Source organism: Squalius cephalus, assembly GCF_949319135.1.
Source record: "Squalius cephalus genome assembly, chromosome: 23".
Classification (NCBI taxonomy): Eukaryota; Metazoa; Chordata; class Actinopteri; order Cypriniformes; family Leuciscidae; genus Squalius; species Squalius cephalus.
In genome coordinates this window covers 9,824,399-9,850,874 of record NC_137144.1, presented here as the reverse complement: position 1 = coordinate 9,850,874, position 26,476 = coordinate 9,824,399, and the positions used below count along the sequence as shown (strand labels likewise).

General features: G+C 38.3%; 1 protein-coding gene across 1 annotated transcript; it reads left to right on the top strand.

Moving 5' to 3' along the window:
- The first annotated feature begins 91 nt into the window (after window positions 1-91).
- On the top strand, window positions 92-22,970 carry mrpl23 (mitochondrial ribosomal protein L23). Its single transcript, XM_079859934.1, has 5 exons — window positions 92-477; window positions 1,265-1,387; window positions 8,943-9,025; window positions 13,916-13,989; window positions 22,229-22,970. The coding sequence occupies exons 1-5, from the start codon at window positions 461-463 to the stop codon at window positions 22,391-22,393; spliced, it is 462 nt and encodes a 153-aa protein (XP_079716060.1). The 5' UTR covers window positions 92-460; the 3' UTR covers window positions 22,394-22,970.
- Window positions 22,971-26,476: the final 3,506 nt, after the last annotated feature.

The window sequence follows — 26,476 nt, the reverse complement described above, 5'->3', positions numbered from 1 at the left end:
GTCTAAGGAAACTTTCATTATATGGCGGAAATAGAAATGTGACATGAAGAAACAAGGCAGAGGACGTTAAACGACGTCAAGATTACGTCACGACAATTAAATCAAAATAAAAGTTCTAACAGGAAATCTTTCTTAAGGACATGAGGACATAAGAACATAATGGACATAAGGACACAATGGACATAAGAAAATATTCACATTAACTGACTTTTGTTCTCGTTTTCATAACCACAATCCAATGTTTGAAGTAGATATTAAACGTGTATTTATTTTATACTCCACATTTATGTATTTAACGAGAGCCTTGGACAACAGTGTGGATAACAGGGCTTTTATTTTGAACATGTTCAGACTCTTGTCCGCGCAGTTTTCACAGCACAGCAGTGCTCGAGGACCTTGAGCATATGAAAATAACATAACAAGCACATGTGATTGTAGACGTCTATAATATTTGCAGGACATGTCGAAACGGATACTGTAAGTGTTTTCAGTGTTTTATTTTATCTAATGATGTAAATCTAAGCTGATGTTTTGTTTATCTATATAAACAGTAACATTACAAAATGTGTACCTGTGTAGATCTACAGTATACTTAAACTACTAATGCGAGCACTTATAAAAACTGCCAAATCTTATTAACATGTTTTGGGGCGTAACGTTACACCATGATAATACCATGTTTTGGACGTGGTACCATGGTAATGCTTTGAACATGGTGCCACGACAATACTATGTTTTTGGACAATATCCCAGAATAATGCAATGATATTTTGGACATGGGGAAAGAATAATTCTAGTTAATTGATAAGATAATAGTATATTCATAATACTAGTAAAAACATGTGTTTTTTTAGCCATGGTACCATGAATTTAAAGTGTTAGGCTATGCCTGAGTACCATGTATTTGGTAATATGGCAATCATAGTACCATTACCAAAAGTACCATTACCAAAAGTGATTTTATATATATATATATATATATATATATATATATGTGTGTGTGTGTGTGTGTGTGTGTGTGTGTGTGTTTATGGAAAAAAACTTGAAACCGCATAAACTTCTGAACTTTACCTGGAAAATTACTTTTTCCTTCCAAGAACTCGAATATTCTCCTATAGGTATTAACTTTGAAGCGCAAGACTCCTAAAAGTCATATATACCATAGTTTTATTTTAGCTTTTTGAAAGTATGGTAATACATTGGAATATGAATAAATGGAACGGTAATTGAATTTCATGTCATTTCTCTTCTGCCTTTTGTTCAGATACCCTTTATTCCAGCTGGGTAACCCACAGCTGAGAATATTTCGACCCACCTTCAACCTGACCCTGGTCAGACCAGGCAGAGAACAGCCACCTGATACAGTACAGTTTCGCATTCCTATGGAGTAAGTGTTTAATGCCATTTTCATCAATACAACCAATTGTGTCACTGTTGTGTTATTAATTAGTTGATGCATTAAAGGGGTCATGAACTTTATATTTTATTATTATTATATTTTTTTTGTTTAGAATGATTTTGACATAAAAAATTGTCATAATTTAGAAATAAAACTACCCTGATTTTAGCCCTAGATTTAAACTCTCTGTTTGAAGGGGTGTGTCTGCTGTGAGACTTAAATAAACGCCCACTGCTATGATTGGCTAACATCTTTGCATATGAACTAAGTATTACATGTGGAACTCTCTCAGAAACTTTTACTACGTTTTTACTGTTACAGCTTCGAGATTAACTAATCGTGAAAAGTGTTGATTATAGCGTAATATTAAGATCTCACTCCCGTTGCTTGAAAGGTTGCAGCGATAAGCATATAGCTGTTGACAGACATGAATGCAGTGATCTCATCATTGCAACTCGATTTCTGCACTCTCAGTGATGCTTTCATCATATCTAAAGGCTTGTTCACACCAAGAACCATAACGTAGTGTAAAGATAACGATAAAGTTAAAAAAAAACATTCTCAAAATAAAAGAATAGCAGAGTCCACACCATAGCTACAACGATAACTAGAGAAACGATATTGTTGGGATCACTTTCAGAAGGATTTTTTTCCAGCTGTTGAACGATAAAACACTGACAGCCAATCAAAGTCCATTCTAACAGGGCTCCAAACTGCGACTAAAATGGTCGCATTTGCGACCAAAAATATTTATTTGCGAGTGAAATTTCTGCCAAGGTCGCCATTGGCGACAATACAAATTAACTCCCTTTAATTGTAAAATTTCCATCCTACGTGCATGTTTTATAACCAGTAGCCTATCGTAGGGGTGTGCGATATGACGATTTTTGATCATGGACGATTAAAATGTCTCCACGATCTGCTTTTGAAGAAATATCGTAGAATCGTGCATTCTAGTTGCTGTTCTGGCGCCTCTGTCCCCTACTGAACAACGCGACGTATATTCACATAAAATGTTAACGCAGCGGAACGGGACACTGCAGTTCACAAAAGTTATTAATTTGCATGTGCTTTAATGCCTTGTCGGTTAAACATTTAATTCGCGTGCTGATGCGCTGTTCTGTGTGCGTTTCTCAGCGCGTACATGTGAAGCTCACATGCACTAAAAGCCTGTCTACCAGCGCCTGGATACTGGACTAAGTTATCTTTCGAGTCTTATTGTGCTAATACTGTATGTCTAAAGTGAAAGCAAACTTGAGAAAATTGAGAGAAAATCTGCTTGTCAAATGCTTGTATATTAGACGCGTCGCGCGCAGCTCTTAAAGAGACAGTAGCAAATGCCGCTTGTTCTTAAAGGGATAGTTCACCCAAAAATAAAAATTATCTCATTATTTACGCACTCTAATGTTGTTCCAAAACTGTATTAATTTCCTTCTAATATTTTCTAATATTAACAATTTGAAGAATGTGGGTAACCAAACAGTAGCTGGTCCCCATTGACTTCCAAAGGAGAAAAATATACTATGGAAGTCACTGGGGTACATCAACTGTTTGGTTACCCACATTCATCCAAATAACTTTTATTTTCAACAGAAGAAAAAAAAAAATATTCAAGTTTAAAACAACTTGAGAGAGTAAATTATGACAATTTGAATTTTTAGAACTATCCCTTTGATGTTAATGAAACAACAAAATGCAAAGAGAAAATTACTCACTGCTCTTGACTGATAACTTTAATAGTAGCTTTAATAAGTATCAATTTATAATTTATACAGTGAAGTCTATGTTTTGTTTTATTTTCATATTTGTTAATTTAATTACTTTCTTCAATGCTACTGTTAAATACACCTACTGTAGCTGAAAACAAAACACTCTTTATTTCATTTGTATATTAAGTTGTGTATGTGTAATGTTTATCTTTGATCTGAATATTTAATAACAAAGAAAATAATGACTACATTTTTTATCTTCGCCCCTTTCTGCCATTCTTTTTTATTTTATATTTTGTTACCTAAGGCTTTGTTTTTAAAATATGGACATTAGTTTGGCTGTAATGCTCAGTCACAAAATAGTAAAACCAACATAAAAAAGAATCGTGATAAAATCGTGAATTGTGATTTTCCTGAAAAAAATTTTGATATGATATTTTTGCCATATCGCCCACCCCTAGCCTATCGCTTCATTTGTTTTGTTAACGTCATGAAATGAGATGCTTTGCGTGAACGTTTCACTGAGTGAAAGCGCCAAAATATGAACTTATGAAATAGTTCATAAGTCGGAAGTGACATTCAGTTACCAAATAAGCTCCAGTTCCCAGAACATTCACAAGATGAAAATGCTGAAACTGTAAGAAGAGGAGAGACATGCACACAACAGGGTGACTAGAAGTAAGTGCATTGTTATGTGGCTCTTAAAAAAATTATTTGGCGCCTGTTTTTTTCCCCTATAGGAGCCATTGGCTCCTTAATTGATTTTTTTGTTTGGAGCCCTGTCTAATTTAAGGCCTCGCGCATTTAAAATGGCAGATGACATTGCGGAGAAGTGAGGATACTTTAAAAAAAAATATATATATATGGAAAACAATTGGTGAGAAGTATTAACGGAGCTGAGAATGAGATCATTATGCCAGGCTAGCTAACAGCGTAACATAAAATGATCTCAGGTATCCAGTGCTAGTTTTGACAACATTGTCTTCTTACTTCCTTTGAAGATGCAGTAAAAAAAACTAGGTGTTGTTTTTATTCTGCTACATTGACTTCATCAGCTAAATTTACTGTTAGATTAGACTGATTACGCTAGCTAGATTGACTCGACACATAGCATGCTGAGGACATCTACTGGTTAAAGCCATGTACAGAGTTGTGACGGTTCCGTGTGAATTCCCTGCTACTTGAAAACAAAGATTGGCTGATGACGAACAGCGGTCTTTCGAATCAGCTTTGGCCGCGACTCTGGAGGAATTGGAGTTAAGCTTTTCTTTGAGAAAAGAACAAAGAATGGCACTCAAGTCATTCTTAAAAAAGGAAGATGTGTCCGTAGTTTTGCCGGCCAGATATGGCAAAAGTTGAATCTATCAACTAACGTTAGCTCCACTGTTGGGAAAACGCTCTGGTTGGTTGAAGCGCTGTCCTATTGCGTGCAGAGGGAATTTGAAAGACAGCCGTTTATCCCGCCTCTCGGATTGAGCCGTGTCTATGGTGAGTTGCCAGACCTATACATCTTGATGCTTGCCAGGCTAAATAAGAGATTCATTGTGCAGTGTAACAGCGTCATTGATTATAATGGAAGTTTTTGCGAGAGTCCAGAGCTCCGTTACTGATAAACTTGCGCTGTGTGATTGACAGCTCCAGCGATTATAATATTCTTTGATCGCTTTCTGTATATAATTTAATCACAAATTTTAATCATGTTTTCATGCTACTCAGAGAAACAATGTGAGGTTGACTGTTTAGTGACTGGCTTGATTTACTGACGGATAAACAGTAATACACAATTTTAAGACAAATAACGTCTGACTACATGAGTCATATCAGAAATCACAGGTCACAGATCAGGCATTAGAATTAACACCGTTACTTACATATTGTGGCATTACAGTCGGGTCCATATCTTACAGTAAAAGTTTGCAAAGCCTGTGCAATGGATTTACCAAAGAATCCACAGTGAAATCATGTACTAAACAAACAAATAATGCTCAGCTGAGACATTCACATAGTTGAAATTAAATAACTATTTTCCTAGCAACTATTTTCTCAGTATCTCTGATGACGTAATGGCATCAAAGTACCGCGAGAGCATTTCGAGCTCTGGTGACGACACAACTGTAGACCCCACTTCATTGGTATTTAAATAGTATAGGTTTATAAGCATACATGTTGAACTTTATTGCACAAACAGACGCTGTATTAAGCAGTACATAAAGTATTGAATGAAAACGTCTCTGAAACATCTGTGTATTTGTCAAATATTGCATTTATTTCACTTCAGCTGTGATAAAGTATGCAAACACTGCTTCTACGGGAAGCGGAAAGTGTCCGACTTCACGTCTCCATTTTCAGCTCCTCCCCGACTGGCCGACCGGTTACATCCAGCCGAAGTCGAAAGCACTTGTCAAATATGTCATAATGTTACAAAATCCGAAACGAGTCGTCTTCAGAGCTTGGTTTCAATAAAAGCTGTTTTTGGACTAACAAGGAAGTTTTGAGTTCTGAAACTTACAGGATGTTTTTGTAATATAATGACATCTTGCTATGTCAAATTATAGATTTCTCAGTTCATGTCCCCTTTAATATTATGTAACAGAAATCCATATTTTACAATGATGCAGTTGCATTACGTTCCACTAGGTGGCAGACAAATCTCACAAATGTATTTCGTTCTGACACTGTAAATTGCAGAGTGGGTATCTTATTTTGCATGATGTTCACAAAGAATTGAAGCATCTTAAGTGATGCTTAACTATAATTGCAGACCGGTAAGATGCAACACAGCATTTCGTAACAAAACCCGTGATGACGTTTCGGTGTGCGGTTGCATGGCCGATGATGCCTCGGTGCTTCCTGACACTCTCAGATTTGTTTACAGCTCTTTCACCTACTTAAAATCCAACATCTCGTCCCTTTATTGATGACGTTTGTTAAACGTCACTAAAAATCCAGCCGTAATTATTGCATTGCTGCGGTGTAATACGAAACAGGCAGTCAGACTGTTAATAATGGGTCTAATCGGAGTCCACAGAAGAAAAGAGGACAAAGTCTGCTTTGTTTTCTGTAGAACCTCAGGGCGTACATCTAAGGCAGTGACGGTGGAGGCTTGTTCCTCGGTTATTATTCCGCCAGTATGTGTTCCAAACCACACACGTTTGTAATTGGGGCTATATGTTATCACTTGCGCAAGTGCTAAGAGGAAGTTTTTTTTATTTTTTTTTATTTACCTGCTCTTACTCCTTTGTTTTTACAGACTGTTTTGTGATCTTAAGTGTCTTAATCTGCACCAGGCATCCTTGTCACCTGAATCGAAACTTTTTTTTTTGCCAGTGCAATCAAAGGAAGCGTTTTTTTTATTTATTTTTTTCTCTTGTTTTGTAGCCACTGCTGCCTCGCTGGACATCAAGAACTGTTTTGTCTCCTCTAGAGCTGCTTTTGACACAGTCCCATCGCAAACAGTATGAAAGTAGACAAAGCAACAGAGATATCATTAAAACATTAAACCTCTTCACTTTCTACTTTTCAAAGATACCCTCCACTTTGGCAAGGAGTTGTTTTGCTTGAAACCAACCTGGTTTGCATAGTGATTATCAGAGCCAAAGAATTTCAAAGCGCTTGTTTTTGTGAAAGAGGGCCTCTTTACAAAGTGTTTGTACTTGCAGGATTTGTTTAACCTCGTTTATTTACCATTCTATGTGCCTTTTTAAGTATTTGATCCATCATCAACATTTGATCTTTCATCTTTTTATTTACATTTGCTTTTAAGTAATTTAATTTTAATGATCTTTTCTTAGTTCATTAAAGCTATTTGTTCACTCTCTCGCCGCCTTTATAGTCCCAGTGGTGTGAATGTAACCTAGAGGTCATGGGCTAACAAAAGATCCCCCTTTTTTTGGATTTCCTCAAAATTTGGAGTGTTTTGTCCCGCTACCTCTGAGTCACCTACTTGGAAAGCCTTGGAATTGGGCGGTGTGAGTGCACATGTTTAGGGATGAGCGTGGACTGTTTATGTGTGAAGGGTGGGGCGCAGCTCAAACTCACAGTAGGAGGAGAGGATTGAACAACAAGGAGGTCTCTATCTTTATAAGACGTCAGTGCTTACAAAAGATAAGCCACACAGGCACAAGACACTTTACATCTGCTGAAGGTCATGACCTCGTTGCCCAGTGCTTCATTTAATTGATTCTGTGGAGTGGAACCAATAAACTTCATTCAAATAGACTAAAAGTTTACAGAATAAATGAAGTGGTTATTAAATGGTTATTAAATCTATAATTGAATGGCATGTCACTCTTCACAATTTTGTATTTATATGAGTGATTCTTTAAAAAAAATATGGTCAGTCGGTCCCCTCTGGCCTATATATGTAAGAATAGTAATTTTATATACTGTATGTATTATAATAAAACACTGTCATGATTTAATCAATTATTATATTTTCTTCAACTCACTGTCCCCCTGCAGTTCCCCCATGAACCCTCAGGGGTTCGCAAACCCTTCTCTGTATGATAGATGAAGTGAACGATTACACGGAATTATCAAGGAAAAAAGAAAATATGTTGCACGCCAAACTTGAACCTGGGTTTCCCATTTAAGCACCAAGGCTCAATGTGGTATTTTTTCCTGCCTTCCAAGATTAACTTTTTGAGATGCGGCCTTGTGGTTTGAATACATTTTCCAGACACATTGAGCTGTGCTGCTCATGTGGGAGATGTGGGGTCGATTCCAGGCGGCATCGTGTCCCAATTCTCCTCAAACTGCTTAAAAAAAAAGATTGATGCAGAACTCAGTCTTGAACTCATCTAACTCCTGCACATTAACCGTAGGCTTTAATTCACTCCAGCCCTATACAGCAATAGAAGTAAATAGGGAAGCAAAGGTCCTTCCTGTTGGCAGAGTGGTCAAGGTCACCAGGGGGGCAAAATCGAAAAAGATCTCGAATTCTCCTCTCCAAAATCTTAGAGAGCACTTAGGTCTACTAACTATTCATCTCACTATGGCTCGAGTGCTCTGCTTTCTAGGAATCGCCTCTCTGTAACTTTCACACAGACAAATGTGCGCTTGTACGCTTCTCCTCTCTCACATAAATTACGTGGCCAAAACTCCACTCCACTTCATTGAAATCTGGGCATCACACCCTGGAGTTGAGATGTGTGTTTGATACTCTTTCCGATGGAGCATCTGTTTGTTAGGTTTCTTGGAAACCCTCTCCTTAAAAAAATTGAATAAATCTGTGCTTATTATTTGGACTGACATGTGGACAAACATCCTTGTTTTTCAAAGCAGTTCAGTATGTTCTGCCTGTTAGCTCCAGCGTCATATTTTCTGAATGGTTCTTGTCGGGTCTTCTGTAACTGAAAGCATAATGATACAATTTTCTTTTGTTTATTCACGCAATGAAAGCATGTCACAAAATGCTTTTCACGTCATTTTTTGGTCCTCAGAAAACAGAATGTTTCAAACTTAAACTAGGGCTTCTCATCCTTGAGGTCACAAGAAATATAGATGAACATAATTTGCCACATGTGAGATCCAAAAATGTTCAATGCATTTTGTGTCATTTCAGTCCTTAACATTCATTAAAATAAAACATTCAAAGTTAAACTAGGGGTTCTCAAGCTTGTGGTCACCAGAGATGCAGCGGTGGGGTGGGGTCACAGGACATTTGTAACTTTTAAAGATGCATTGTGAACCAAAAAAAGTTGTGAATTACTGTCTTAAATGCTTCCATATGACGTACATTCTAGGGTTGAACTTTAGAAAGCCATATAGTTTCATATTTTGTTCTCTTGCTCCATGGCAACTCTAAATCTCTATCCATTTCAATTTTCTTTCAGAATGACCAAGTTTGATGTCAGAAATTATCTAGAAAAGATCTACAGCGTTCCTGTTGCAGCTGTACGCACAAGGATCCAATACTGTGAGTAAATCTTTGTTTATCATCATATTTGATTTAGAATTTCACTCATTTACAGAGCTAAGGCTCTTTTAAAGCAGATGACAGATATTCGCAGTTTATCCCATCTTTATATGAGCAGACATTTACAAGCTAACCATTTCTTGCGGATATTTTGAAAAGCTTTGAACGGTGTAACTGTGGCGCTATAAAAAAAAACGTTTGATAGATGGAATTTTTTTGGGGGGGGGGGGGGGGGGGGATCTATATTTTTTATGGTTTATGAAAATATATTTCCTCTTTAATTTGGAAACACCATCAGCAACATTTTAAATTGCACAACTTTAAATCGAAAAGACGCACTTACAATTGTGTCAGGTCTCAAGTCATTTTAGTGTCTTGCTCCACAATAGTTAAATTTTTAAGACAGCTTGATGAATAAAAAACAAAAAGCATCAAGACCCCTGGATTCTGTTCCATTCTCCAGTGTGTTCCAGCCAGCTGTTTTTGAATGCAAGAGCATGTCCTTTTAGCACCCTCTCACTCTTTTTTACACTTTCGCTTAACAACGCATGCTAAACTCAGCTGATAGCGTAAATATAACAGTGATGGGTCCGTCAACTAGTCTTAACCTTATGAAGAAGCCCTTATTCAATAATTCACCAATGTTGTGTGTTTGTCACTTGTTTAGGTCGGTCACCTAGATAGGGGTGATACGCATGTAAGTCAATGAGAACGATCAATACTGACAAGATGTTTTGGAGATAATTGACAGCATTTGAATTATATGTATAAACGTATGGCTAATTCAGTGAACTGTGTTTGGGATAAAATGTGAGACGCTTAGGGAGGGAGGGAGAGGGAAATGAAAGAAGGAGTGGTTTGCGTGATTCCACACACAGCTGCTTATCTCTCTGTCCATTGCTGTAGCGGTCTGATCAACAGTTGTCCTAGGATGCCCTGCCCTGTTTATTTCTTTACAAAGTGAGCCAGAAATGTTACACAACCTGTGTGTGTGTGTGTGTGTGTGTGTTTTTTTTTGTTTTTTTTTTACAATCCAGATTACAGCAGTAGTTCACCCAAAAATTTTACTTTAGTTATTCACCTTCATGCCATTCCAAAGACAGTTAGAGATGCACGATATATCAGCCACCATATCGGTATCGGCTGATATCGGTTAATTTTTAATGTTATCGTTATCGGCCCGATAAGAAAATTTGCCCGATATATTAAAGCCGATAAATAATGGATTATTTCCTTCAGCTGAGACACTTCAGATTGAGGAAAATACAGTTCAGTGCAACATGTGCAGCGTAAGTCTGTTATATAGGCTACATAAAATTATAATGAGAACATCATAGTTGTGTGTTTAGAACATGGATTTTAATGGTGAAACTTTTGTTTTTGAAATCAGGCTCTCAAAAATGACATAAAAATGTGGATTTAGATTTATCGGCCAATATATCGGTTATCGGCTTTCTAATATAAAGAATTATCGGTTATCGGCATCGGTCTAAATGTTCGTATCAGTGCATCCCTAGTAATGGAATTATCAGCTCTACGAGGACTTGCACGTTTGTTTTACAAGTTGAAATCTCGTAATTATTTGAACGCACCTTTAAATTTCAAGACAGCATTAAAATGCATTTAGGAAATCTATTTCCTAAATGCATGTTAGTGATCTTATTGTGAACAATTCCTTTTTGCATAGGTTTCATTTAATATTTGACCTCATCATTTTTTGGTCATAATTCGATATTTCAGTGAAATGTCAGACTTCCAGTGATGTATTCTGGACTGCAATCATTTAGTTTTCATAAACCTCACTGCTTGCATACATTTCAAGCTCACATTCAGATCTGCCTCCATCCGAACAAGTCTATAGACACAATAATTCTCCCTCCACCCATCTTTTGATTTTTTTTCTTTGTTTTTTTTTTTTACTTGAATGTACATTACATAAAGAAAATCTGTCACTACTTCCTTTTCAACGTGAAGTCATTATTAACTGTTTTTGTTTTTCCTTAAATGGGTTTTAGCGATTTAATTGATGAAGTCATTTTACATGACATTACACATTTATTAGGCATAATAGATGTAAGATCATACATTTTTTTGAGCCTTTTCTTTTCAGTGAACTGGTTGATCTGGTTTTCAAACTGGACAAATTCATGAATCTGAGTTCTGAACTCAGTGACTCAATGATCCGCTCGCAAGTTAACAGCCTACTGAGAGTAAACTTTAAAATGTATGTCTGTTCCTCGCACAAAAATAATGTATGACTTGAGAACTTAGAATATAACGCATAAGTTGTATCGATCACTTCATGAATTTTTTTTTGGAGTTTAACATCTGTGGTCACTATGAGCTGTTATTGTATGGAAAAGAGACAGTTTGCTTAGAGTTTTTTCAAAATCTCAATTTTTTGTTCCACATAAGAAAGTAAGTCTTGGGTTTGGAACGACATGAGATAATAACATACTTTTAAAAGTCGAACTATTCCTTCAAAGCATAAATGTTATGTTAATATATCAAACAATAATGCCAACGGGTAAGTAAATAATGCAGGGGTTATTAAAGGCTTTACCGTCTGGTTAACGCAGAGGGAACCACTTTTACGAGCTGCCAGTTGGGTTTACGCCACTGTGATTTTTCCGTGAGGTTTCCACGCCAACGCTGGATAGGGCCAGTAAGCAAAGTGGCCATTTTTACAGCCACAATGTAAAAGCTGAAAAAAAAAAAATGCAGAACACCCATTAGGTGAAATAGACCACGTCAGAGAAGGTGTCCCGCTCTGCGTCATGTGTTCCACTTCGCTGATGGTTTAAAGGATGTGGAGAAAAGGGGGGCGCGGGTGGAACCCCCGGGCTCAAGGCATCTATTCTTTTTCCTACTGAGTATTTTGGAAAGGGGTTTCTATAACTACCCCTCAGGCCTGGGATTTGTAACATAATAGTAGCCAGCCAACACACAACCTCAAAAGAGAGCTTGATTGAATATTTATTTATACTATATAATGTTGGGTGGGAGTACTGGAATGGAAACACGGTTCGCATACATGAACAAAAGCGCTTCTCACCTGTTTTGTGGGTTGACCGTTGAGTTGACCCTAAATGGAGGGAGTGTTTGTGTGTTTAGGGTTTCCTTGTACTAGTAAAGGAAGACTGCCAATTCTTTCTGTGATGTATAAGAAAACTCATCACACAAGCCGCCATTGAAACTTTTAACTTGAGAAAGTTTTTAAAGATGATTTCACCCCAACATTTTTACATTATTCTCATGTAATTTCATACTTTTTAGTATTGCAGAGCTTCCCACTGTGGAAGACGTAAGAACAATCGTTTTCATACAACAGCAGTTCCTAGTAACTACAGCTATTAAGATCCAAAATTGACTGTCAGTGAATTAGTGAATATTCACTTACATTTTGGCCTGTATCTCATACAAAGCTATTGTAGGGGTTCAGGAGACCTGAGATGTAGCACTCAAGTTCTATGAACCACTGTTAAATAACATTTTGGTGTTAACAGATGTGGTCTCTATCAAGTTGAAAAAGAGCTAAGAACTATTCCTTTAAACTCTGAAGCACCTTTCGAACTTGCGCAGTGAATCAAATATCATGCTTTAGTATCTCCAGTGAAACACACTTTTTCCAGTGTCCACCGAATTTATCCTGTTATGAGTTTTAATTATTTAATCCTTATGTCCTCTGTGTATGCTTTTGTTTTCTTGAAAGTGATCTGATTCAAATGCACTTCTTGACATCTTTCTCTGGGTTTTGTGTGCATTAAAGGAGAACTCCGGTCAATTTTAACATTGAGCTCATTTTTTTGTAAATTTGGAGTGCTGTCAGTACAGAGAACAACGACACAAATCGGTGTTGCCTACATCGTGTTATCCTCTTTTTAAAATTTGCACCCTGTTGACTTCAATGGGGCAAGTTTTAAACCTGCTTTTAGCCTCTTAACATCCTTGATGTGTCATTACAAGTGCACAGCCAATGTGAGTTATTCCTGCAGAGTGAACACGGTGAATCTGACTGCAGTAGATGTGCAAGATATGAATAAAAGTGATGTTATTTCAGCCAGCGCACATACCTGTATTTACATCCTGTTTTCGGCTGAAGTCCACAGTAGTCGATTGTCGAGTTCACGCGCATAGGTTTAGTACGTACGATCATGCGCCCGAACTCGACAATCGACTACTGTGGACTTCAGCCGAAAACAGGATGTAAATACAGGTATGTGCGCTGGCTGAAATAACATCACTTTTATTCATATCTTTCACATCTACTGCAGTCAGACTCACTCGTGTTCACTCAGAAGGAATCACTCACATGGCTGGTGCACTTGTAATGACACATCAAGGATGTTAAGAGGCTAAAAGCAGGTTTAAAACTTGCCCCATTGAAGTCAACAGGGTGCAAATTTTAAAAAGAGGATAACACGGTGTAGGCAACACCGATTTTTGTGTTGTTCTCTGTACTGACAGCACTCCAAATTTACAAAAAAATGAGCTCAATGTTAAAATTGACCGGAGTTCTCCTTTAACCTGGGAAAAGATTCACATGCATTTCACAGTTAACAGGACTGAAGACATGGGCTTCTTATAAAACCAACCCTTGTAACCCTAAAAGTCATATAATGGATATCTGAGCTGCTGTGCATAACATAACATGTTAAACAAAAATACATTTTAGACGCAAGTAAAAAGAAGAGCAGTTTTAACAGTATTTATGTATGTGATTTGTGCCTCATCTAGTGCCACCAAATCAAAGTGCAAAAAGATTTATTTCTAAATATAAAATGCTAAATTAAATTTGTATTATGGTATTAATTGGTGCAATTGTTAATTATTGATGTAATAATCTTTTAACTAAATGTTAATCACTTCCGTTTTTTTTCTCCTACCAAGGTTCAAACAAGAAAAGAAACCACTTAAACCAGCGGGTGAAGAGGCCAGATTACAAAGTGGCATACGTTCAACTGGTGAGTGTTGTCTAGTTTGGGCCCACACTTGAAGGGGTCTGACATGCATTGTGAAAGTTCCTGTCTGTTCTTGTGGTCCCTTCTGGCTATCTTGATTTTCATTAGCACAGGACAATTCAAAGTGAAGGACGTCAACTGTAAAATAATCTTTTAAAGATTTTTTTTTTTTTAATTAGACGTGCCTGGGTCAGATGCATTTTTTTTAGTTGAAGTTATTAAACAAAACAAGACTCCCTTGAGAAATGGGCTTGGGCATTCACATGCTTGGGCATTTGAGTCCCAGTTTTTTGTTTCTTCTCGTTCTTGTTTTGAGGGCCTGTCACAGCTTATGTTCCGTCAAAAAAAAAAAGCCTGAGGCACAGGTACTCTTTGATGCGAAACCCTCACCTCAAAGTCCCAGCACTGCTTGTTTAGCTTCTGTCTCTCCCACACATTATTCCCTGCCCTCCTGAGAAAGATGTTAGTTTGGGTTCTGGCTTTGGCCAAGAAGGCAAAAGGTCGTCTTTGGTTACATGCCAGATTTTATGCAGGAATTATAGTACAGAGAGTTAAGTTCTCAGAGCGCTATGGTTATTGTTATGGGTGGATGGGAGAGTTGTTTCTTGGGGCATCAGAACGTTAACGTTGGTCGCAATCCAGTGGTGAACCACACTGCTGGGTTCACACCTGCATTTGGGCTGAGCCCTGGGCTGTTGATACCGAGTGTGTTTGAAGTATGCCGGCGTGAAAATACTTTAATCTGATGTTCTTTGATTCATTCGCGAAAACTGCTTTTGTTTCTTTATGGTTTTTAGTTTGTAAGGGAAGAATTAGATTGTTTGTACTTGTGCTGCTGTTTTTTTTAGCCATCAATCAAGACAGGGATAAATAATTAAAGTTGTCAAAACAGAGCAGCTTGTAATGGGATACAAAACTGAAAAGCAAATTAATATTTAAAGGTGAACTTCCTCTTGACAAGAGTTGAATGACTTCCTGTGTGGCTTTGCGCTGTCAATTCAACCTTCTCATAAACCCAGTAAGGGACTTGGATCCGGAGAATTACTGCATCCTGTTCCTAACATTTGTCTTCTTTCAGATACAGTGCCATATTTGCTTAAACATTTGAGGAGAGAATCACTTCCTTGTTGTTCAGTCTTTCAGAAAGTCATGCTTATTTATGTGTGAATAACATGCAAGCTAAAAAATCTCAGACTGTGGCAAAAAAAACACTGATATGAAACCAAATTTCCGGCCTTTTTCTTTTCCTCCAGCAGGTCTGCAAAGAGAAAAAAACACTGCCCAAGAAAAGCCCTCCTCTCTATTCAGTGCTGGGTAAAAACAAGATTGTTCCTAATTGACACCACATGTGGGGGAGTGTTCTGTGGTTGGATACCCTCAATGGTTCCCCCCGCCGGCCCATCCCCCAATACACTACATCAGCTAATATTCCAGAGGCAATACGGCGAAGAACTCTCTCTACAACTCCCCTTTCTCTGAACCCCCAGATTTTACAAACTCCAGGCTCGCAGAAAAAGTTGTTAGTACGGTTCCTTGACGGCCACTCTCTCATCAGACCTCCCCACAGTGGGGAGGAGTGTGAAGGAGAGAGAGTTCATCAAGGAGGTTGAGAGAGTTGCGGATGGAGTCAACACATAAAGCGAGGTGAGTGAGGGCACCGTGGAGTCGTGCCAGAACAGGGAGGTCCAGACAGGGGTCAGGGAAATCTTAAGCAACATAAAATCTTGAGACAATATCAAAGCTTTGCATACGGCCGTTTTGCAAGCAACGCTCTAGTTAGATGCAATGATATCCTGTGCTTCTCTTTGCAAGGCCGTGACCTGTTTGGTCCCAGGATAAAGGTTCTGTTTGTTGATGTCACGTCTGTAGTTTTCCTGGCTGGCTGGTATAATGGACATAACAATTTATTGTATAGACGCACCCAATCAGAATCACATGCCCCCACTGAACTGAAGATTTCACTGATCTATACTGTGGTATACATTTTCATCATTGAAACACTTACTACCCCACAAAGCAAAGTTTTTGTGGGAACACTCAAGTTTGCCCGTTTGTTGACAGCAACAGTTTATATTCATCCCCCCTGCTTTTTCCACAAGGGTCTTGTTGCAAGCATCAGTGTTTGGCAAGACAAGGCAACTGTTGTTGGTACTAATGGATGTTTGTTGTTGTTTGAGAGCTTGTTGCTGAGTCGTTATTTTTTCGCGCCGTGTTTCGGTCTAGATCAGCTGGTAGCCAGGCTACCTTTCAGATCAGATCGCAATGTTCCACCTGAACTTGTGAGCACACTCTGCTCAATTACCACTGAACAAAACTGACTGAAACTCAACCTTGCTAAGGCATACTATTATTTTTCTATTCAAATGGGTTCCTTCCTGTTACACACATCTCCCCCACCAAATACCCTGCACAAATTAACACCCTTGCAATTTTTGCTGTTTTGAGTTTTGAAGGCTTGTAAAAGTTCACATTGTGATCGTATCAACACTAGATGGCAACGTTTGGCTTCAGTGGTGTTGATTGTAGGACCCTACAAAGTTGCTGTCATGTGTTCCTTGTAGTTCAGAGTGCTGTAAGTCAAAGTAATTAAAGAAAAAAACTGACATGTCTATAAGTAATTCACATGTTGCATGCGTTCAAACATGTTTTGAAGTATTGATTTCGCAAACAATGTGAGTCAGGTTTATAATTGTAGAATAGAAGAGGTAAGTTTGTCATTTGGAGAAGGTACAAGGTAAGTTTATCATTGTACTGTAGAATAGAACAGATATAAGGAAAGCTTATCATTGTAGCAAATGTATAAGGTAAGTTTGTCATTGTAGAATAAAAAAGGTACAAGGTAAGTGTGATTATTGAACAGAAAAGTATGAGGTACGTTTAATATATAGGTGTGATTTATACGTTTGTTATTGTAGAATAGAAAAGATCATCGTAAAATAGAAAGATAAAATGTTTTATGGCATTTATTTCAATGGTGGAAAAAACCATTCCATTTATCATTTGAATTGGGTGTGTATGTAGGTAGGACATTTTTAGGAAGAATGGTCTATTTTACTACCATTTTTATTTACAAATGTACAGTATTTCATCGACCACAAGGACTTTCATAACGCTGTGTTCGGATGAAAGAAACACAGCATGAATAATGGAAAGGCCAGCGGGGTCTCTGGCATCCTGTTTGAAGAAAACACACACACACACACACACACACTCAGCTCCCCAGTGTATGTCAACTACGAGACAGCCTCTGTGAGTGCCAGCAGACGCAAAGCAAAGGAGATGATATTGAAGTCCCTCCCTCCACCTCCACTCCATGTCCTTTATAAGTTGTGTGCTGTGTGTTTCTTGCATTTCCTTCAAACTGACTGCTCTGATTGTACCTGACCTTTTACCACCCCATTACTGTTTTTATCTCTCTCAAAATGTCCAGGCACCACCCAGCTTTATTTCAGTAAAATTTTCAAAATAAATTCCTCAGATACTAGCAATGCTTTTCCTGTTATGGTACCACCCCCTCCATTTCCCTGCTACTTCTATCTCTGTTTCTGACTTTCCCTTTCCCACTCTATTTTCTTTTGTGTATTGTTTACACCAGAGATTTAGGGAGAGGTTCAAGACTCTATGTGCAAATGTAGGGTTTATCTTTGATTGCTGTTGACAGGGTCCAATATCCTAGAGAACCAAAAAATAGCCAGGACTCGGGCAAGTCTGAACAAGTCGATTGGTCACAACTGTCATCACTGCGATCATGGAATGAGTGACTCAGTGGCTTAAAATGACATAAGGGCTGATACCACTCTGAATGGAGACTTTGCCGCCCCTTACTTTAGACTGACCACTTGGCTTGACTGTAATGATTTAACAAGCCAGAGTATGTGCCAGCCGATTGTCTACGCCAATGTGTATGAGAAACAGTTCCCGAGTTGCATTGGAAACATGCTTCTGTTTTACAGTAAGGGTACAAAAACGTCTGGCTTATAGCTGTCCTCATTGAGGAAATATGTTTTGTTTAATTTTTCCCTCCACACACTTTTCCTTGGCGTTGAAGATTCATTAGAGTGGTTTTGGGAACAAAGGCTCTGGACCCCCACATATGTTTGGCAGGGTAGCTGTGTCTTGGCATGGGGAACGCATTGCATGAATCATGTTCTCTACTGCTGTGGCCGGTCAGGTTTTGACAGCTGGGCCACTGTATCCATGCCCAAAGGAAGTGTTTATGCACAAACGATGGTCCTCTGCTGGGAGGCAGTCTAGGCGTCAAGAGTGAAGCAGGGCAGACAGACAGACTGGCAATGGACCAGCTGGGCCTCAGATGGGCCATATCTTTCATTCTCTCTGAAATGCTTTACATTAGTGCTATTGGTCCATGCTGTTTTTCATAGAGGGTGCAACAACTTTGGGGACAAAAACTGACCAGTACTCTTTGTGTAATAAACTTGCCTTATTCATCCCATTCCATACATGTAGAAGTCATAGTCTTCAGTTTCCAAGACAAATAATTGCTTATTTGTTTCGGTATGATGATTTTTTTTTTTTTTTTTTTTTTTTTTTTTTTTACGTTACATTTACAAATTTGGTGGATGGTTTGTAAATGTAACGTAAATGTAACGTTTGCACGAATAGAGTGCAAAGCAACTTGCATGGTGTACTTTTTTATTTTTATTTTTTTATTCATGTTTTCCCTGTGAATCAAATATATGATTTTGGTGTTTCTCCAACATAATATACAACGCAAATTCAGATCAAATATAAAATGCTAGAATTGTCCCAAATAGTCTATATTGTTTTTACGTTTTTTGGATTGCACATAGGCTGCATTCCACTTAAACACAATCATACTTTTACATAAACAAACCCATCCACATAGCATTTTGTTGGTCACTGTGGTTTAAGGTCGCACCAAATTTGCCAGTTTATTGGGATGGAGTAGAGGTCAAGCACTCATTGAGAACATCTGACTCTTCCCTTGTGGTCTGGGAGTTTTCCATTTGTTTGTCTCAACCTGGGTCTTCGCTACTGAGACTATCCTTGGAATTTCTGCCTAGCCATATAACTGCCCTGAACTTACCACTGTGATTTGCAAAAACCATTAAAGCTGCAAATCTTTTTATCAGGAGCCTGTCCCCACTGTCCCACCATTGTTGTCTCTTTTGGCTCGATTCACGCTCATTTTTTATGTATAGTGTGTGTCAAGACCAAGAGATATGAAGTATCTTAGAACAGCCAAATATCTGTGGTTAGTGAGTATTGGTTGTCAGCTAAGACTGTAGACTTAGAGGAAGTAGCAGTGTGGCCCACCCAGTGAGACTGGCAAAGAGAGCTGTTTACAAGCATCTCCATACATTTCCTGCTCCCCTGTATGGTAATGAACTTGTTAATAGACTTCCAACATTACGCAAATATCCCCTCGTCATTAAACATCATGAAAATGCAGTCACATACATAGAACAGATTTACAAAAAAATTTCTGGCATTAACTTGGTGCAAAATAAATCTCAATTGTCATAGTTTCATTCTTGCAGCTGCGATTGGCCAAAGAGAAATAGATATAAACATGAGAAGAAAAATGAATGTCTCTGAGGAGATATCAGCATACACCCAGGTCTTGATACCAGTCTGGCAGAAGAATTTTGCTAATGAACTTGATAGTACATTTGAGTATTACAAACTCTTAGTTGATATTCCCTGACCAGTTCATACTGTTTTATTGTGCTTGCAGTTTTTTTTTCGAGAGAGAACTTGTTAATTTTCTTCTCCACTCATATATGGGAATATGAAGAGGACACATTTTGGAAAGCCTGCTTGTAAATTGGAGCTTCTGCTTCTGTCTAATAGTTCAGCAATCATTGTCAAAGAGCAAACAGTGGAGATAAGGCAGTGACTACAGAGGAGAGGGTGGTGCTTTATGTACGGAAACCCCATCTACTGCTAATCCTTTCAGACTGGCCCAAGTCATGCCAGCTGTTCCTGTTTGACTGATCGTGGAAGTGATTGTGGGATGTGAGTCACTAGAGTTCACCAAGAGTACTAGTGTTAGGGTGGTTACTTTAGGAATCTTTAAAGTTGGGCCATTAAAGTTGAAGTGTGTGATTTTTGTGACACTATCAACACCAAATGTAATTGCCAAAATAGGGACTGCTTGCAAAGAGGTTCTCTGAACACTCCCCCTCCACCTTTGGTTGTCATATATATATATATATATATATATATATATATATATATATATATATATATAATATATATATATATATATATATATATATATATAAATACATTTTTACAATTGCAAGTTGTGCTTGCCCGTATGAAATGTGCCACCACAGTGTTGGCTAACAACCTTCCCAATATTTTCTGTACTCAGTGGTTCGTAAGGTGTTCTGGGACAGGATGATTGCTTGGATGTTGCTAGATCATTGCAATGGTGTTCTCAGTTATTGCTAGGGCATTATTAGGTTGTTGCTCACATGCCCAAGCCCAACCCCAAGTTTATATGATATATTAGTTGCTAGATTAGACTGAAGTTCCTCCTTTATAAGTCAAGAGCCCCTTTGAACAAATATTGTATGTCCAATTTCTTTAAGCAATAACACACCTGTCTTCACAAACCATGGTGCAAAAGATTAAAATGATACATTAATTCATTGTTTCCTGTTCATTGGTTTTACATGTTTTTGACACTGCTGTTTTTCTGCTTTAACTCCTAATATAATAAGAAACTTCTCTTGCTCACAGGGGCTCATCAGGCATAGACATGCTTTCTGTTAAGCCACTGAATGTACAGGTTATGGTGTACATTTAGGGCCTGAATTATTGAGGGATAGGGGGAGGGAGGGTTAATATAACAGAGACAGATTTTGGGTTGAACCCAACAACAACATTTTTCTTCCATGCTTTAGTCTTCCTTTTTCCTAAAACTTTTTTTTTTTTTTTTACTCATTGGGGTTGGGGGCATGTCAGTGCCCAATCGATTCTTCCAGCACTTTTCAGGATAATATATTACATGACTATATATCCACATTTCCATAATATTACACAATAAACATGCATATGCAGCACTTACATTTGAAATGGTAATATTAATGCTGTTCTCTTTGTTAAATCAAACTGTGTACATGTACAAACATCCGTGCTGGTCCATTAGTCAATTTTTAAAGGTACATTAATGTTTTGTTGATCTGAATATGTTGAACAATCATGTGGTGACTTGTTTTTGTTAATCAGCCCTCTGTCAGGGCTAGAACATCCAAACTTTTGAACTCCACTCTTGGATTGTCATGCGAACGGGTCCCCTTGCCAGTCTTCAGTCACAGTGTCTTTTTTTTTGTTTTTTCAAGGAGAGTTTACTACAGGTGAAGGAACAGACATTTTTGGCATCCATTTTAGTACTCTTGTTACTAAGGCCCTGTTTTTAATAGGTTTGGTTCTTGTACTTTCATTTGGCTGGACTCTCTGTTTATAGTGTGGGGTTTTGCATTTCTAGTTGGTAGGGATTGAGCACCACTGCAGAGTCTTGGAGGCCAAGCTGTTGATTTTAGTTGGTTCACTTGTTGTTTTTCTCCTTTTTCCCCTCCACTATTCTTTGTCATTTTGCACACTTAAAAAAAACAGGCCAAAATAATAGATCATCCCACTAGAAGCATTTGTTTCAGAAAGGCACTGCTTTTCATTCACAAACTCACTGCAATCCCTGTTTACTGCTGTTGCTGCACCTTGTTTTATCTTTGGAACAGCATTAATGATTTCTGGTATGGAGTGGCATGTCTTCCAGGTCTGGTATGATTGGTGGCACCAGCACATTATCTTTCTGCTGTCATATACGATACTATGCCCCCTTTCTGTCTTTACAATAAAATTGACATTTATTCTATAAGGACCAGGCCCCTGAGATATGGTGATGGTGATTATTTTTGGAGTATTTCAGGGCCAGTGTTGGAAAGCAGAGCTCCGGAAAAGCCACACTCTTCTGTCCAGTAAAGAGGAATCGATGAACAATTTATTTTCCTGTCTTCGTACATCATAGTCAAGCAATCCCCCCTCAACACACCTCCTACCCACATAATGTAAATTTCCTTCCCTTCCCCCGACACATGGACATTGGAGTAGCCAATTAAAAAAAATCAGGGACATCAGTGACCATTAAACCTGTTGTGAACCTATGTTTATGCCAAACAGACAAACAGAATGTTCCTGACAGACATGTAATCTTCCTTTAAACCTTTAACAATTCCTGTGTTTCCTGCAGGCTCAGCAGCAAACCTTCCAGTTCCCAGATATCTTTCCCGAGAAGGATAAGAAGAATGAGGAGGGCTCTGTTGAGGAGATGCAGGAGAAGTTCATGGAGGACGAGCGTCAGAGGCAGAAACCAGATCCCAGAAGAGGAGGAGTTACTGAATGGTTTGGCCTCTAGACAGACAAGTGTTGAATGAAGAATGACTTCAGAGAGGCAACAGCTGAATGAAGAATGTGGTGTATTGTAGATTATGTATTTGTGCAGGAAGAGCCATTTACAGTGATCTGACTAATGTCTATAGAGGGCCGTTTGCAGTGATCTGATCTGACTTGATGGAAAGTCAGACTGCCTGAGAGAAGGCTTGGAAACTCATTACTCGAATAGAATCATGTGCTCTGTCAGAAAATACTAATGTCTACAAAGCATACGATCACTTCTGAGCATCTGCCTTGTCATGAAAGTCAGGTTATGTTCTCCTCCCACAGGTCTCAGAAACTTGCTTGAACTAAGATATTCCTTGCAAAGTTCTTGAGCATACACTTCCTTTTGTTTAAAGTTTATCCAATTTTTCTTTCTTCCCTTTTCCCCTTGTGGATCTTCAAGACATTTCATGAACTAGTTGCGGTAAAATTGTCAATCTAATGAAGTGACTCCAGTTCTTCATGCAAAATCATACTGTTAATGCTAAAAAAAAAAAAAAAAGAAAAAAAAAGAACCCTGCATACTTCAATTCCAATAAAACAGTACAACATGACTTGTTTTTGTGTTTTCTTCAACCCTGTTGTCTCTAGAGTTAGGTATTCCCCACAGATGTGTTGGATAACCGCTTGCCAGTTTTCATACCAGAGAGGCTTACCTCACTCAGCCAACCTGGTGTTCGCCAGGGAGAATGTCAATATTGATAACATTTGCCCTCTGTTTTGTACTTGTAGTCAAGTACCCCCTGCACTGCAATAAAGAATTTTGATTTAAGGCAAAACAATTCCTTGTAAGGGAGCAGCTGGACAGCAAAGAAAGAACCCTGGATTTTTGTCCAGTATCCTCATTGCTTGAAAGAACGAGGAGAGTCCACGTTATATTCGGGAAGTCTTGCAATGGTTGCCAAGGTTGGCCTCCTTCGTCCCAGCATCCCTCCCCTTGACAATCCAATCAACTCTCCTTCTCTTGCCCAAACCTTATAAAAACCTTGAAACACAATGCATTTAACTGAACTTTACACACACAGCTGGCACAGATTTACTGATTTGTTAACATAATGTTCCCAACACACTTATTTTGGCCATAATATTCTGGATTTGGGAAGCCTTGGATCCTTGATCTCAGACCAGCAGTACTAGGAGTAATATGGCTGCTTTCCAGGATGTATGCTTTGTTTTTAAAATGGTGCTCCCCTACTGGTGATAAAAACAAAATGTGACATTAGAATTTAGAGGGTAAGGAAAAAGAATGCCAAAATGAGGAATCATGGGGGATGCATCATTATTGAAAACTGGATGGGCCATCCATCCTATGCACACGCTCTCTTTTCCCTTCTAATCTCCTTTGTAACCTTCTCTGTTCTTTAATGTCTTATGAAATTGACAGTGAGCCGTGTTCGCTGTCCGTCCATGAAAAGCTAATGGAAGAGGGCTGAATATTTAACACAGACTCTCTTTTCTTGCAAGATCTTGCAAGAAAAGTGGGTATGACCCTATTTTTATGCCAAGTTTGGAACTAACATGACATCATTGCCTTAAGATAGAAGATGACATATACAAAACACTGCACTCCCATTACTAGCTGTAACATGAGATTGACTGTTTGTAATGCTGTTTTTCTTCCTCCTTAAAATTGCGCAAATGGGCCGATTTTGGGCCAAATTTTTGGCTTCTTGTGAGTGCATACCTGCAAAGTGTCTTCTGCTAGGGAGTATCTTTACGCTTTCACCAAATACGCACTGCTCGGATGACCTATTACAAACTCTGTAGCTTGTTTCTCTCAGAGAAGTAGAATTTATAAGATCTATCAAAAAAGATAAACTAACCTTTTCAACAATATGAATATATCACGTTTATTGTCCATTTAATAAATGTAAGCTTTTGCAATCATCCTGTGTGGTCTGCTATTTCATACTGTAATAGGGGATCCGTCCCCTGATAATAAAATATGTTGTCATTCTTGACTCATGGATGTTGCTGTTTTTCAGTGATACTTAAACCTTGGAGAGACACATCTGGGTCTTTAAAATAAACATCATCTCCCCACAGCTTCAAACCCAGCAGAATTTCTCGCTGACAACACTTATTTTTAGTGTTGATCACAAAGCTAATGGGAGAGTTTTTAATTTTGGCAAGCTTCAAAAATATTGATGCTCCTTTATTTCCAGGGCATGGTGCCACCTTGAGTGATCTCCAGCAAACGATGGGCTGATAAATACTCTTCCTAAAAATAGCTGCGAAACAAATCCTGTGAAAAAACCCTGCACGCACTACACATTTTAGTGTCTCTGAAAGATGTTCTCTAAGACAACCAGAGCAGGCCCATAGTGAGCGGGAGTATTGGACAGGAGCCATAGACATTCCTGACACCCCCAGGTTGCTGTTGGTTCATTTGAGCTCAGCCAATGCACTCTGTCACCCCACATTTTCTGTCGTGGCCTAGTGCACAAGCAGCAGTGTTTTTAGCCCAGCTGGATGCTGAAGTGCCCATATGCACAGCTGTATTCAAAGGAGATGTGCAGGGGGACGGTCTTAGATTATGTCCACCGTCCCATATTATTAATATACCACTGTATACAAATAACAATAGTAAAGGAACTTCCCCTCCATTTGGAAGACTATCTAACGTAAACAACTGGCTTGTCAGATGGATAGCAATAGCAGGTTTTTTTGGTGCCGTACCATAACAGTTTGCCCAGATGGGTGCAATGTTTTTTTTGAGAATCAAAAGAAGAAACAAACCTAACACAACTGTAAACCAAATGTCCTTAAGATTTGTGACAAAAACAGCTGTATACACGCTTTCAGCACTTGTTCTCCATTTAGTCAGACCTAAAGTTGATGCGTTTTTTAAAGTTTTTTTTACAAAGGACAGGAAAAGATCAGTTTTTCGGGAAATGGCCGAAACTGGAATCAAATTCAGATCAACAGCACATAAGCTCTACTGAAGCCAGATGTGACGTCAGACCATGTGTACTTCCCATTATGCCGCATTTATGACAATTAACTTTGCGTAGTGATGTCAGATCCTTTCAATGAACTGGTTGATCAGGTTCACAAAACCAGTCTGAATGATTAATTCATTCACATCAACTCTCATTCGAATCAATTCTCAATTATCTACTTGTAGTAGTTCTCAAGGTAATTATTAGTGAATAACTTTTGAGCTGTAACTTAAAAAAGCTATCGTATGACTTGAAAAGTTGTGCATGAGTCATATTGTAAAAATACTTTTATGCTGCTTTTGTGTCTTTTTTGAAGTTTGAAAATGTCGGTCTCCATTTAGTATAATTGCACTAAAAAGACTGACAAGCATATTATTAAATGTCTCTTTTTTGTGTGTTCCATTATAAGTTTGTTATGACAAGAGGGTATGTAAATTTACTAAATCTTGTTCAGTTTGGTTCTGTAAGTACTATTTCAATTTTTTATGAAAATTTGGTTGCAAAATGTGGCTGTCCAGCATTATTTAATACCCTTGAATAAGCAATAGTGATAACTGAATTAAACAGCAGTGTGTACGCGGCGAGTTGATTCAACACATCCTGCATTTATTTATTTCTTGGAAAAAAAGCCTTCCAACCAGAGCCAGCAGATCCCAAACATCAATTATCTGTCAAATCTCCGAACTGTTGTGTATTTGTTGCACATTCAACACAGAAAAATATGTTTGTACAAATGGATGTCATGCTAAATGGGGACACTATTTTATTTTATTTTTTACCAGTGATGTGTATGCAAGTCTCCTGCATTGTGGTGTGCCTTAGAGGGGCAAATAATTTCCCTCGGCACCCCATTACTGCTTATCTGCAATCAACAATGCCTTATACCTGGGTGGTCTTTGTCCAAAGCAGCTGTTCAAGAAATGCATTTGCATTTTAAACAAGCTAATAATCATAATGAAACTCAAAGGACAGGGGGTGGGGGCTGTTTTGATGTGCTGAATGTGACAGAAATGGGTTTTAGACTAGAATTTTAGTCTTGACAGAGCGTGACCACCCAACCTGCTCCTGTGAAATACATAATTAATAGATTGATAGAGATGAGAATCATTCAGACAATG

Coding starts and splice junctions, on each gene's coding strand:
- mrpl23 (XM_079859934.1), top strand. Junction 1,388..8,942: donor CAGTTTCGCATTCCTATGGA/GTAAGTGTTTAA, acceptor ATTTTCTTTCAG/AATGACCAAGTTTGATGTCA. Junction 9,026..13,915: donor ACGCACAAGGATCCAATACT/GTGAGTAAATCT, acceptor TCTCCTACCAAG/GTTCAAACAAGAAAAGAAAC.